General features: G+C 44.9%; 1 protein-coding gene across 3 annotated transcripts; it reads right to left on the bottom strand.

The window, feature by feature from the left end:
* Nucleotides 1-377: 377 nt before the first annotated feature.
* pcdh18b (protocadherin 18b) lies at nucleotides 378-12,992 on the bottom strand. 3 transcript variants are annotated; one of them, XM_039814259.1, is made up of 4 exons: nucleotides 10,077-12,992; nucleotides 9,552-9,640; nucleotides 8,591-8,760; nucleotides 378-1,890 (listed from the first exon to the last, which is right to left on the bottom strand). In XM_039814259.1, exons 1-4 carry the CDS (start codon nucleotides 12,564-12,566, stop codon nucleotides 935-937), a joined length of 3,705 nt encoding a protein of 1,234 aa, XP_039670193.1. In that variant the 5' UTR covers nucleotides 12,567-12,992; the 3' UTR covers nucleotides 378-934. The 3 variants fall into 3 exon arrangements, with proteins under 3 accessions (XP_039670193.1, XP_039670195.1, XP_039670194.1); XM_039814261.1 differs by having other exon boundaries at nucleotides 8,645-8,760; XM_039814260.1 differs by having other exon boundaries at nucleotides 9,552-9,607; nucleotides 10,077-12,991.
* Between the last annotated feature and the right edge of the window lie 269 nt (nucleotides 12,993-13,261).

Raw genomic sequence — 13,261 nt, 5'->3', positions numbered from 1 at the left:
ATTTGGTAATGGCTTGAATGTAACGGACGTTTATTGATAGCATATCAAGTTACGCACGAGAGCTTAAGGGGAGACACCACAGGTGAATTGAGTTGATTACTTAAAATTAAGACAATAATTTTTTGTATTACAAGTTTTGTGAACTTTTATGTTTAATTATGCAAATAAGGCATTGTCTTATTAAATATGTGCTAATTTGCATAAATAATGGTGTTGCAATACAAAAAACTTTTTTACACTTCAACTCCTTTTAGAGTGAAGTCTTGTTCATGTGAGATCATACATATACACTTTCTTGGTTATACAACACAAAATAATATAGAAGCTCCCAGTACCACAACAAAACTCAAATACAGTATAAACCACAGACACCGGAATAATATTTGTGTATTATTTTTATTTGTGTACTGTCCCCTTCCCCCACAATAATCCACAAAGACACATTCCATTAATTCACTGATATATTCATGTATACATATCATAGTGACAAATAAAAAAGAATCACAATACAAAAGACAATTTAAATATGTAGAATGTCGATCGCATGTCAAAGTCTTGATTCAACTTTTTTTTTTACTCAACATGCATTCAAAATATAAAAAATAGACTTTTTATGTTAAGTTTATATACACTTTTTTTTATAAATATAAGTATACAAATGTATTTTTAAAATACAAAGATAAATACAGTCACATAGTGTACATTGTGTACTTAACCAGCAATTACAAACAATTTTTTTTTGGATATTTAGCATTCACAAAACACAATTATTACATTAGAAATGCAACTTTAACGACAATTGCGGGTCTTGTTTTTTGCCTTCATTTTCCTCGTCCTTCTCTTTGCCACCCATAGATCCTCACTTTTTATTGGGAAGTAAAGGAAACAGTCAGTGGGGTGGTGAATAAATAAAAGAGGATACGAAACAGGAAGTCTAGCTCTGCCGGACATCCTGTAAGAGTTTGTTGATCTCGGCTACCAGCTCGCTGGCGTCCACCAGCTCGTGTCGGCTGTCGCTGCGTTTGCCCTGAAAGTGGCTGAGCACAGAGTCAAAATCGTCCTCCTCGTAGTTCTCTGGGATCTCCTCCATGGCCGGCAGCCACTTGGAGGAGGGACCGGGGAGCGCCACCGGCACTGGCACAGGCGCGGGGGACGGCTGCACCAGAGTGGGGCTGACCAGTGCCGTGAGAAGGGGGCTGTTGTGGGTTTTGGGGGTGTGGCCGCTGTTCTGGGGGCTGTTTTTGGGTGCCTGCAAGCCCTTGTGGCTGCTGCTCTGGGAGCCGAGCTTGGTGCTGGGTTTCAGGGTGTGGTAGCTGCCCCCCTGGTGGTGGCCAGATGGGCCGATGCTGCTGCCCGGGTTCTGAAAGTGGGTGTTGGCGGCCCAGGCTGCCACGCCCTGCTGGTGGACGGAGGGATTGGGCTTGCCGGGGAGATGGCCCCTCCTGCGATCCAAAGATCCAGTCATGGGTACCACCACCCCGCTGAGACTAGTCCCCTTCTGGTTCTCGTTGACCTGGACGTACGAGTCCAGACCCTGGGGTAGCAAGCGCTGGAACACACTGCTCATCTCTGACAGCAACGACGTGGTCCCGCACAAGTCTTCGTCCGTGGCCTCGCCCCCGGCGTCCCCTCGCTCCTCCTCGTCTCCACCGTCCTCACCCCCCAGGTCCTTGCCGAAGGTGGAGAAGCTCTGGTTCCGGGCAGGGCCGGCGTCGGTGCATGGCTGCGGGGTCTTTTCCTGGGAGAGGTCGGTTGCTTGGCGGCCTTCTTCTCCAGGGATGTAGAGGTTGCTGCGGTAGTCGGAGGACGAGGCCGGGGAGGCCAGGGGGGGCATCCAGCACTGATCTGAGTGACCCAGGACACGACACTCTTCCGTGCAGAGCCTCATAGCTGCAAGAAAAGACAGAAATACTCGTAAGTAATCACAAATACTGAGCTGTGATGCAGCGAAAAGCACAAAATCCAACTAGAACCAGAGAATGTTTGTCACCTTTGGTTGATTAATCAACTGAAACCATTAATTGCCTAATTGTTTCAGCTGCATTGACTGCAGTCCCGTGAAAACGGTGGACCTCCATATTTGGTGATTTCTAAGTTTTCAGACAAACTGAAGGATTTAATTCTATTTTATGGGCTTACGAAATTCTCCCCATTGCTTTGGCTAAAAACAAGTCCTTTAAAACCCCATTAATAATGTTTCAAATGTTTTGTCAATCCTTTAAACAAGGCTGTTTTCTTGAAAAGTTGACGCTTTGAACGTAAAGCATTTGGTCATTATGCACATTATATCTAATTGAGTGCTCACATACAGCATAGTGTTTATATTAGCTGTATCTTGCAGATAACACTCAAGAGTTGTCAGAATGTTATGTGTATGTACATTTTTTTCATGTTGGAACCAAAACAACCACAAATCTGATCACAAAATCAAAGAGCTACAAAGATGATTCCTGTCAGTTGAGTCTTTTTTGCCATCCAGCTAATATTTGTCTGCCTCTCCTCAGGTGTTTGTGACGCGCTGTCTCTGGAAACACGGTTGAAATTTTCCCCTAATTAGTCTGAAAGGCTCTCTGCAGGAGCACCGCCTGCTACAGTACCTTCCAATGTATTTACCACGGAGAGACAATTTCAGCGAGGCCGATCAATGCCTATTACCCATTCAAAATAACTCCTCCTCTAAAAGCCCTGCATTTTTCCCTTTCAAGTCACTCTTTTCAATATTAAATCTTCAAATAGAAAATCTCTGAAGAATAAATTAGAAGAATCAAATATGCCAACTTAAAGCCTTCATTAAAGGAGTGCAGCGCTTTTGAGTCCTGCTATTGAGGGACTTCATTATCCCCTCATTAACATGAAAGGAACATTTATAATACATCTTAGAGTAGATGAAAAGTGCATTTGGGTGCACTGAAAGAGGAAAAAACAGTGCGGAGGCAGCGGCAGATTGGGTGCTCTGCTGATGAAAGGGTGAAAATGAAAGATTTAACCCAACTGATTTGTGTGTAAAAATGAAAGAAAGAACATGTCAGGCAAACATTAACTGAAAGCCAGCCCGTCTGTTTGACTGTAGTGTCAATTCAGCTGACTTACTGTAGGATTCCCTTGCCAATAAATTATCAGACTAGTTTTATTCAGAACCATAGACTGGAAGGTTTGCTGCCCATAATGTCTTTGTTTACTTCAGAGCTTTTCTTAAGCAAATTTTATCCGAACACAAATTCTACTTTTATCCCTGATAAGAAGCATTGGGGGGGGGGCAGTTATCCACTGAGCAGGGGGAAACCAAGTAAGTGGTGGCAGTGAGATCTAGGCTACAATTACATTGCTACGTTTTGGTTTTTAAGCGGAGTTGTGAGCCAAAAGCGATCTTCGTGCACACAAGTGTTTTTAACTCCAGTAGAAGAACTAATCTCCGTTCAAACCAACACGCCCCAAACCGCATATCTCATCAACATTCTCGTACACTGGACATAAACAGGAGGCAGCCCGTTTCTGGTAGTTGCCATGGTAACGTTAGTAGCTTAGTCTCAGAGAACGAGACGTCGTGACCGATGAGACCCAATCAGGGGGAGAAACGATGGCGTTAGTGTCGGTGTTGCCAAAGGTCTCCGTTTGCGGCCGTTGAGACTGCAACACAACCCCTCAGATTCCAAACCAAAACGGGTCAGAAGTGTTTCCAAATGTCTCCAGCTTAGGGGCTCGTAAACGCTAGAGCGGGGGGAAATGAACAGAGAAAACAGGAACCTGCTGGAAACCAGTTTTTAAACTAAGGCAGGCCCGTTTAAACTGTAACTTAATGTTACTTTTAATCCTTTCCTGTATAATAAATTAAATTAAATGAGAGGGGGAAACATAGTAGAAGATATTCGTAACAATGTTAATGTAGCCTTAGACTACACTGAGCACTACAATGTGAGGACATATTCAAAGGGACGTTCCAAAGATTTAGAATGGTAGTTCCGTAAAGCTGGAGTGATTCTGGAAGACTTCAAATTAAAACAAGAATGGATATTAACCACACAAAATCCTATACAACATATTACACAGGCTGAGTCGAAGGCTACTCCTCACAAGCCGTAAACTGACTTTGACATATACAGTTGGTTCTCATTTAACTCCTTAGAAAGAAAATAAAAAGTAGCCTTCATGTACACTTCCTGCCTTCTTTCCCTCCTGCCTGTATGTGAAGAATAGGCAGTTATTGATCTCGACAGTGAGAATATTTTTTAATCAATGTGATCATGGGCAAACTGTTTTCAGCGCTTTGACTTCTTTACATCAGCGTTTGTGGATGAGATGCCCACTTCTATTTGCAGTCCTTCCAGAAAAAGGCGGAGTTGATTTGTGATTATTGAACTTGCAAAAACTGCGGTTTGAGGAAAAAGAGAGAAAAAAGTGATTCCCCCAACACCCTGCTTTTCGATGATGTTCACGTCACATAATTACGTCACTTCATAACGTTCCCATGGCAACAGGGGAAAATGGCTGCTCTTGTGTGAAGTAAATGCAACATTTTTCAACTTTCTGCTAAGATATATGGGACTTTTTTGCAATGAAAATGCGGGGATTATGAAATCATGCAAGCCCCGCATATTTTGCGTGGAAATCGGCAATTAATGTGGCGAAAGTGCAGCATATTTGAAAAAATGCGTCCCCCGCATCAATATGCGGACTTTGGCTGATTATGCATTGAATTATGCGATCGCATAATCGCGTTTTTTCTGGAGGGACTGTATTTGGGACACTGGCAAAGGACCATAGACCAAGGAGACCTTGTATATTTCTTTTGGTCTTAAAAATTTCCTCAATTTAAAAAAAAATGTGTTGCTATTCTGTCTTTAAATACAAAAAACAAGTACAGTGGGTTAAGGGTTTTTCAGTCGGACCTGCTATAAAGTGTACAAATACCCTCAGATTTGTAAAATCTGGCCATGTAGTGTAGTTTCAGTTTGGTTTCAGTTTATCTTGAAGACTTTAGATTAATTCTGTTTCAACTAGTTTATTTATTTTATACAATTTTAATGTCTGCGGGTTTTAGTATGGAATTTGAGTGGTTAGCCTAGCTTAGCATTCGGACAGGAAGGAAAATAGCTTGGCTTGTCTATAGTGACTAAAGTAACCTGTAAAGTTCCCTAATTAGCATGTTATATCTTGTTTGTTTGATCAGACAGACATTCTTTTTTAAAACAGCCATCTGGGCTTTAAGGGGGAATTAATCATTCTTGACAAACAACTATCTGGCCTGGATATATAGCATGGGTGGACAGATTTGGTCAGTGAGCACAGCTTTTGCTTTAAGTCTCTCTCTCTATTTCTGAACTTAAAGAGTTAGGGTTGCAGTTCCCCACCTGCTTCCAGTCTTTATGCTAAGCTAGGCTAACCACATCCTGACCCTCTAAAAGAAAGCAAAAAAGTGTATTTCCCAAGGGGTCATATCATTTCGGCAAAAAGAAAAAAAGCTAAATAGCATACATATCTTTTAATTCCTTAGATAAATGTAATGTTTTCTTACAAGGTTCTTAAAGCATTTGAAGCCTGGAGTTACATTCACTAGTGATATACTGTATACCATCTTCTGCATCTAGATTGGGCTACAAACAAAGACTTTCTACCTCATTCTTCCCTTGTGCAGGGAGGGCTACCATTTCCAGCCATAATGACAGGGCACTGACTAAACGCTGCTCGAAATCATCCATGCTGCACTGGACACGGGGGCGGGAGGCGGGGTGAACATACAGAAGGAGAAAGGTGAGCTTTGAGATGTAATTATGCTCTTCAGGGCTTAATCACGAGCGCAACTCGGCGCCGACTCCATAGCAACTATTCGTCACATGGCAATTAAATGCCTCCTTTTCATCGGAGGAGCATAAGGGCTTCGGTTTGGACGGCTGAAAGTGAAGGCTTGAATGTGGGAAAGAAGGAGAGTGACTAACGAGCACAGCTACGAAGGAAGGGAGGGAGAAGGTGTTAGTGATGAGATTGTCTGCCCGTCTGGGTCGACTTTAATTGGGATGTAGCTCAAATGCAATGTCGAGTGATGGCTGTGTGGGAAGCTGGCTGAATAGAAGCGGGAGCTCTGGGAGGAGAGCGATGGTGCAATAAAACAAGCTGCGGCAGCTTGCAACCTGGGTGACGTTTGCGAAAGACAGGCTGAGAGACTTTTAGAGGGTGCGACCGAGCGCTTGCTAGGTGGGTAGAAAATTTCGAAGTCGGTAGGGTCAATCAATGTTCAACGAGTGTTCAAAGTTCTTCCTTGTTAACTGCTAACTGTGGAGAGGAGGGAAACTGCATGCAGTGAGACAGTAGGGAGAAGAGATGGGTGGCTGATGGTGGCTGCAAAGGAGGATCAGTTGAGCTATCTGGAGAGATATCTCAAGAACTTAGCGACAGTGAGGTGAAACTCTGTGGTTGAGTACGTTCAGTATCATTCACAAACCTCCAAGGCCGATGCACATGCAACCACTTGTAATGCAGAATGAAAAAGGCATGCCGACATAGCTCAAACAGTGTTATGCTAACAAGCAGAGTGAGGTATGGCATTTTGATTTTACAGAAACTGAAACATAATGGGACGCCCTGGTAGCGCACCTGGTAGAGTGTGCGCCCCATGTACCAAGGCCCAGGGTTTAAATGCAACCTGTGGCCCTTTGCTGCATGTCTTTCCCCTCTCTGTCCTGTCTACAACTGTTCTATTGCCCAAAAAATTATCTTAAAAAATAAATAATTGAAAGATAAACTTTCAAGTCCATCTTAATAGATACATTGAGATATCGGTTACCTGAAGTGTTCACTTCCAAGCTTGTCTTCGCTGTAAGTGATGGGGGACAAAATCTAGAGTTGTTCCGATACAAATTTAGCCCTGCAAAAAATCTACTTTCAAGTAGTTTATTTAGGTTATTTTTACTGTTTCCTGGCAAACTAGATAATAATAATAATAATAAAAGAAAGTTCTATGGCAAGGGTCTTCAACGTTTTTTAAACCTTAACTGAGAGAGACGGATCAGGGACCCCTTACTTTTTTCTTTTTACACACATATTGGTAATTGGTATCGGCCGGTACGCAAGTTCAGGTATCGGAATCGGGTAAAACTGGTGTTGAAACATAGTCCATAGTCAAATCCATAGTCCTGTCTCTGTGTAAAATGCCTTTTTAAGTTCAGCTATAGCTAATGTAATGCTTCAGAATCAATCAATCAAGTAGGCATCTTCCAAATTGAATTTATTTTTGTACAAGACCCCGTCTATATCTCCAGGAACACTGAAACACTGCTAGAGTAGTCCCAGTTTCTAAAGGCTGTAACTTTGGTAGATATCCACCTGATTTGTGTAACTCAGACTGCTGAACCTTTGACTGAACTTAGGAATGCCTTTTTGCACAGAATGAGGACTGTGGATGTTGTCCCATGTCCCTTACGTTGGGACTGTGCCATAAAGGGAACACTTCAGGGCCAGTAAGGATAGGAAGAATGATTTCAGCAACCAATAACTCTATCATTGTTTATGTATCTGTAAACTGAGTATTGTATTAAGAAAGTCTTCAAAAATTAGAAACATATCCTTTAAGATGTATAATTCAAAACTATATTTTTGATCCTTTTGTTAAATATTGATTGAACACATCAATATATGTCAGTGGAAGAAATGTGCCACAACCTCTAGATGGGGTTGCTACGCCATTTTCAAAGATTCAAGAATGAAATGGTGGGCCAGTGTTTGCTCAGAGTAGAAGACCTATACTTATTGACCATCTGGTAAAATGGATTGAATCATTTATTACACTGAATAGATATATCATGGTTATTGTAAATCTTTTGGAGCTGAGTGATTAGTTGATTACGCAATTTGTCAATCAACATAAAATGAATTGGCAACAGTTGAAGTAAAAATACCAAACTGGTTCCAGCCTCTAAAATGTCACGTTTTTCTGCTTTTCTCCATCTCTAGATGCACGTAAACTGAATATCTTTTGGTTCGGAACTGTTAGAAACGTTGTCTTGGGATGTGGAAACTCGTAATTTTTCACTATTTTCTGACTTTTATAAAGCAATCCATTAATTAACTATTTGACAAAGTAGATTATTTAGCAGATTTTCCTTCAACTCTCAGTCTAAGGTTGTTTTTTAAACCTACATAGAACTGCACAGTCTAATCGAGTAATCAATTAGCTGTCAATCGGTTTGAGTAATGTTTTTATAAAATTGAGTCCAGCTTCTTAAATGTGAATATTTTCTATTTCTGTCATCTGTGACAGTAAACTGAATATCTTTGAGTTCTGGACAAAACAAGACATTTGAGGATGTGATAATGGGCTTTGGGAAACACTGATCCACATTTTTCATTCATTTTAAAGACCGAACAACTAATCGAACAATTGAGAAAATACTCGATAGACTGATCAACAATGAAAATAATCGTTAGTTGCAGCCCTGAACCTACAGCACAACATAAGGATTTTGTGAGCTGATGCGTTGTAAAAACTGATGAACGACTGAAGTTGGGATTGACAACTATGCTAAGACAGAAAGGGGTTGGGGATGGGATATGAAGGGAGGGTTTGTGGGGTGTGCTGGATAGGTGGCCAGGGGTGTACCTGCATGCGTTCTGTGCTGGCCATCAGGGGCATATATCTCAGTAAAGCCCTCACCAAGGAGCCGGTCCATGGGTGACTCCCTGCCAGGCTCGTAGTCGCTGTCCCCTGCCTCGCTGTCTCCACGGCCGCTGTCCTTCAGACTGAACTTATCCATCTCATTCAGGGCATATCTGCACACAGAGACAAGCAGAACATTTGATTGGCTGGTCATTGACAAGGGCTGGATATCATTCAAAAATGTCGATACCGGTAGCGATACCAATACCGTGAATTTGATAACGGTTCCTAAACGATACTTTTTTTTCGATACCAATGTTATAAAACAAAAAATAAATAACAACATGACACATTACGGTGCAAATCTTTTTATGTATTTTTCAACTCCTACTACGTGAGCCGTCTCTTTTCCTGCGTGTCTCTACGACGTGTAAAGTTAGACAGCCAATCACCATCATTATTAGATCTTTGTAGAAACATGCTGCATGCTTATTGGCTCACTGACTCTAATGAGATTTACTCCTTAGGTATTGAAATTGGGTATTGAATGACAAGGCATTTTTCGATACTCGATACTTTAGAGGCAATTCGATCGCTGCCTAAAATTTATTGAATTCGGTACCCAGCCCTATCATTGATTATACTATTATGAAATAGTTAAGGGAATGCCATGCTACTGATAGATAATAAGGTGCCCGGAGAGGCAGAGAGCGCTCTGCAGGAGAGGTTTTACATAAAATTATGCAAATGTGACATTATTGAGCATACAGTTTGACACTAAACCAAAATACTACTGGATATGGATTTAAGGGACTATGTGAAAGTACTGACAACATACAAAATCATGTGGAAATTATATTGTAGAGGTGTACAATATGAGTATAAGTATCACTTTATTTTGACCTTACTTCTGCCAATGTCTGACAATAAAGGCTTTGAAAGCATCGTTGAGTGTGTGCATTACCTGTAGCTCCGGGTGTATTTGTTGCCTCTGAAGCTTGGTCGTGGCTGGTACTGGCCCTGATGGAGCATGGACAGAAGCTGTGAAACTTGCTACAATCCCAAGAGAAAAACAAAAACAAAAAAAGAAAACAAAAAAAAAAGAAAAAAAAGGAAAAAATGAAGAGGGGAAAATGAATGGAGTCACACAAGCAAGGCCACAAGACAATGTTTCGGGGGGGCATTTTGGGTACGTGGGGAAGGGTGAGGGATGGCATGACAATTGTGACTTGCCCCTGAATGTGATGATCAACAAAAACACGACACAAACAGCTGAGGGTAACAGAATATGGGAGCAATTGATCAATCCGCAAAAAATACTGAGTAATAGACACACAAAGTGCATACCATATGATTTTGGATACAAATATTGCAAGTGGATTATCTTTTGGTGCATTATTGATTCGTAAAACACATAGAGCTGAATGTTTATGCAATAACAGCAATGATCAATTTAACTAAAAGTATGACAGAAACTGAATTGTCTCACCTCTACAGGAGGGGTGGCGTGGGCCAACTCTAGTGCAAAGTTCTCCGGCACATGATTGGAGGAGATGGTGACCAGGCTGTTGAGCGACTGGCGGCTGTGATGGCTCTGCCTGCTCCCCAGGGTACCCCTCTCAGGTGTAGGGGAGGCTGAGGGGGAGCGCGGGTGGGCCCGCACCGGCAGAGTCCCATTGATGGTTGGGACCAGGGTGATATCCGCCTTGTGGATCTGCCTGGCGGGCTTCTTGGGGTGGTTCTGGTAGCTGTTCTCCGCCACGCGACAGTTGTAGTTGTGTCTGGGGTCTTTCTTTTCGCGGTTGCAGCGGGCGGTGGCAAACATCACCATGACGATGAGCAGCAGAGCGCAAACTGCGCCCAGAGAGATGATGACGATGAGGGAGAGATCCAGCGGCGCCTGGCTGGAGCCGGTGGGGTAGAGAGGGGGGAGGATGTCCATATTCTCCTGCAGGGAGAGCCTGAAGAGGGCACCTGTGAGCAGCCGAATGGTGCCCCTGTCCTGCACTTCCACCCTGATCTCCATCACGTCCCGTGGAGCCTGCACCAGGCTGGCGTTGGTCCTGAGCTCACATCGCCGGGCGTCCATCACAAACAGCCCGTCCTCGTTGCCACCGACGATGGCGCAGCTCACTTCTCCATTGGAGCCGGCGTCGCGGTCCGTGACTTTGAGTGCGATGATTAGCTGACCGGGCGATGCGTACTTCCACACCGGCAGCTCGGCGGTGTGGTTTCGGAGGGACGGGGAGTGAATGATGGGCGCGTTGTCGTTTTCATCCAGAACAGTCAGCAGGACGGTGGTGTTGGTCGTCAGCACGGGGTTTCCCCCGTCGCGTGCCTGCACGGTGAAGGCGATACGGCTGACGTCTTCGTGGTCGAAGCTGCGTAAGGCGTAGATGGCGCCATTGGAAGGGTCAATGGTGACGTAGGTGGAGATGGGGCTCCCCTGCACCAGAGCATCTAGAACGGTGTAGGTGACCTGGCCATTGGTGCCCAGGTCTGGATCGGAGGCCACCACGGTCATCAGGTAGGCTCCGGGAGAGTTGTTCTCGGATTTGAAGACCTCGTAGCGGCTCTTTTCGAAAAACGGAGGATTGTCGTTTTCGTCCAGCACCTGGACGGTGAAGTGTTTGATGGTGGAGAGGCTGGGGGAGCCCCTGTCCTCGGCTATGACCGTCAGACTGTACTCTGACCTCTTCTCCCTGTCCAGCGAGACATTGGTGAGGATCATGTAGTTCTTCTCGTAGGTCTTCTGGAGTCTGAAGTGGCCGTGGCCGTGCAGCCTGCACACCACCTCGCCATTGAGCCCTGCGTCGCTGTCGTCCACGCGTACCAGAGCTATGAAGGTGTCCACTGGGGCGCCCTCTGAAATGTACGCCACTTCCTCTTTGCCAGGGGTCATCAGGTTGATGTTTATCTCGGGTTTGTTGTCGTTTACATCCGCCACCTTCACCACAATTTTGCAAAGCCCAGGAATGGAATTTGGGCCCAAGTCGTGGGCCTGAACATCCAGCTCATAGGAGGCAGTGGTTTCAAAGTCCACTTTTTTAATAAGAGTAATGTGGCCATTTTCTGGGTTTATCTTAAATGTTTCCAAGATCTTTGGCGAGACGTGACTGCTGAAAGAGTATACTATTTTCCCATTAGTGCCCTCGTCCGGATCTGTGGCGTTTAAATCAATGATCAGAGTCCCTAGGGGGGAGTTTTCCAGCAAATTGATGATATAAGCCTGCTCATCAAAGGCTGGGCTGTTGTCGTTGGAATCGGAGATGCTGATCTTGAGCAAAGTGGAGCCAGACTTTGGGGGCACGCCGTTATCCGAGGCCGTGAGCTGCAGCTGGTAACTGGACTGCACCTCCCGGTCCAAGTCCCTCATCACCACCAGCTCTGCGTACTTGGCTCCGTCCGTCCGGGTCCTTATGTCGATCTTGAAGAAGTTATTGGGCGTTAGGGAATATGTGTGCAGGGAGTTTTCCCCGACGTCCGCGTCCATGGCGCCGTCCAACGGGACGCGCGTCCCCACGGATGCGCTCTCGGAGATCTCGATGGGTACAATTGCACGGGAGAAGTGCGGCGAGTTGTCGTTTATGTCCAGCACTTCCACCTCCACATGGAACAGCTGCAGGTACTCCGTCGGCAGTGTGACCACGTCGAATTCAATCGAGCAGTTGGAGTTTTTCTCGCAAAGCTTCTCGCGGTCGATTTTGGTGCCAATGCTGATCTCCCCGTCCTCCTCTCGGACAGACAGGAACGGCGTACTCCCCCGCTGCATAGCGCGGAACCGAAAGGTCAGGGAACTCGGCAGTTTGGACAGAACCCCGGCTACATCTTCCTTTAACCGTGCAATAACCGTTCCCACTTTCTGCTCCTCGTAAACTTTATATTTCAAAGTCTTACCGGTTGCGCCGTGCACAAGCGCGACCAAAAGCAGTAGTTTGAATGGTGCCGAAGAGAATATATTTCCTTTGGTTTGGATCATTTTTGCCCTTATCTTCTGTAAGCACACTGTGGTGATTACTTCCACAGAGGGGGGGAAATCCTGGGGGGAGAGAGGGAATAGATGTCTTCTCAGACGTCTGGCATGTTAAATCCTCCGCTGCTGCTGCTCACGGTCGCAAAGAAAACTCCGCAAAATAGATAATAAATAAATAAATAGATAAATAGGCTGTGTAAGTAAACTGTCCTTCTTTTTGGAAAAAGAATTGCACACAAAAAGCAAAAACCGTGGCGTTATCCTTGTAGACAGATCTGTTGCATATAGCGACATATGCACGTCGCCTCGTGAGTGTGCGCGCCTGTGAATGAGAGTGTATGTCCAGGCGAAGAAAAGACGCAGCTTTCTCCCAGTCTGTGTGTGAGAGTGAGGGAGTGAGTGAGTGAGCGAGAGAAAGAGGAGGGAGTCCGTGTGTGTGTGTGCGCGCGCGCCCTGCTTCTTGCGCTCTCTTCTGTCGCCTCTCCAGTGTCTCTCTCTCTCTCTCTCCGCCCGCCCCGCACCCAAACTGCGTCTCTTTTCCACACACAAAAACACCCTCCCCCCACCCCCACCCTTCCACTCCCTCGCCCCCTCTGCTCCTAAATCACCAGAATGGCCTCCTTCGAGCAGCACAGGAGGGACTATTGATGGGAGCCCCGTTTCTTCCCCCACCTCCCTCCCTCCTCAACACAGAAGAGACA

Source organism: Perca fluviatilis, chromosome 10, assembly GCF_010015445.1.
Source record: "Perca fluviatilis chromosome 10, GENO_Pfluv_1.0, whole genome shotgun sequence".
NCBI lineage: Eukaryota > Metazoa > Chordata > Actinopteri > Perciformes > Percidae > Perca > Perca fluviatilis.
This window is presented reverse-complemented; position numbering and strand designations above follow the sequence as displayed.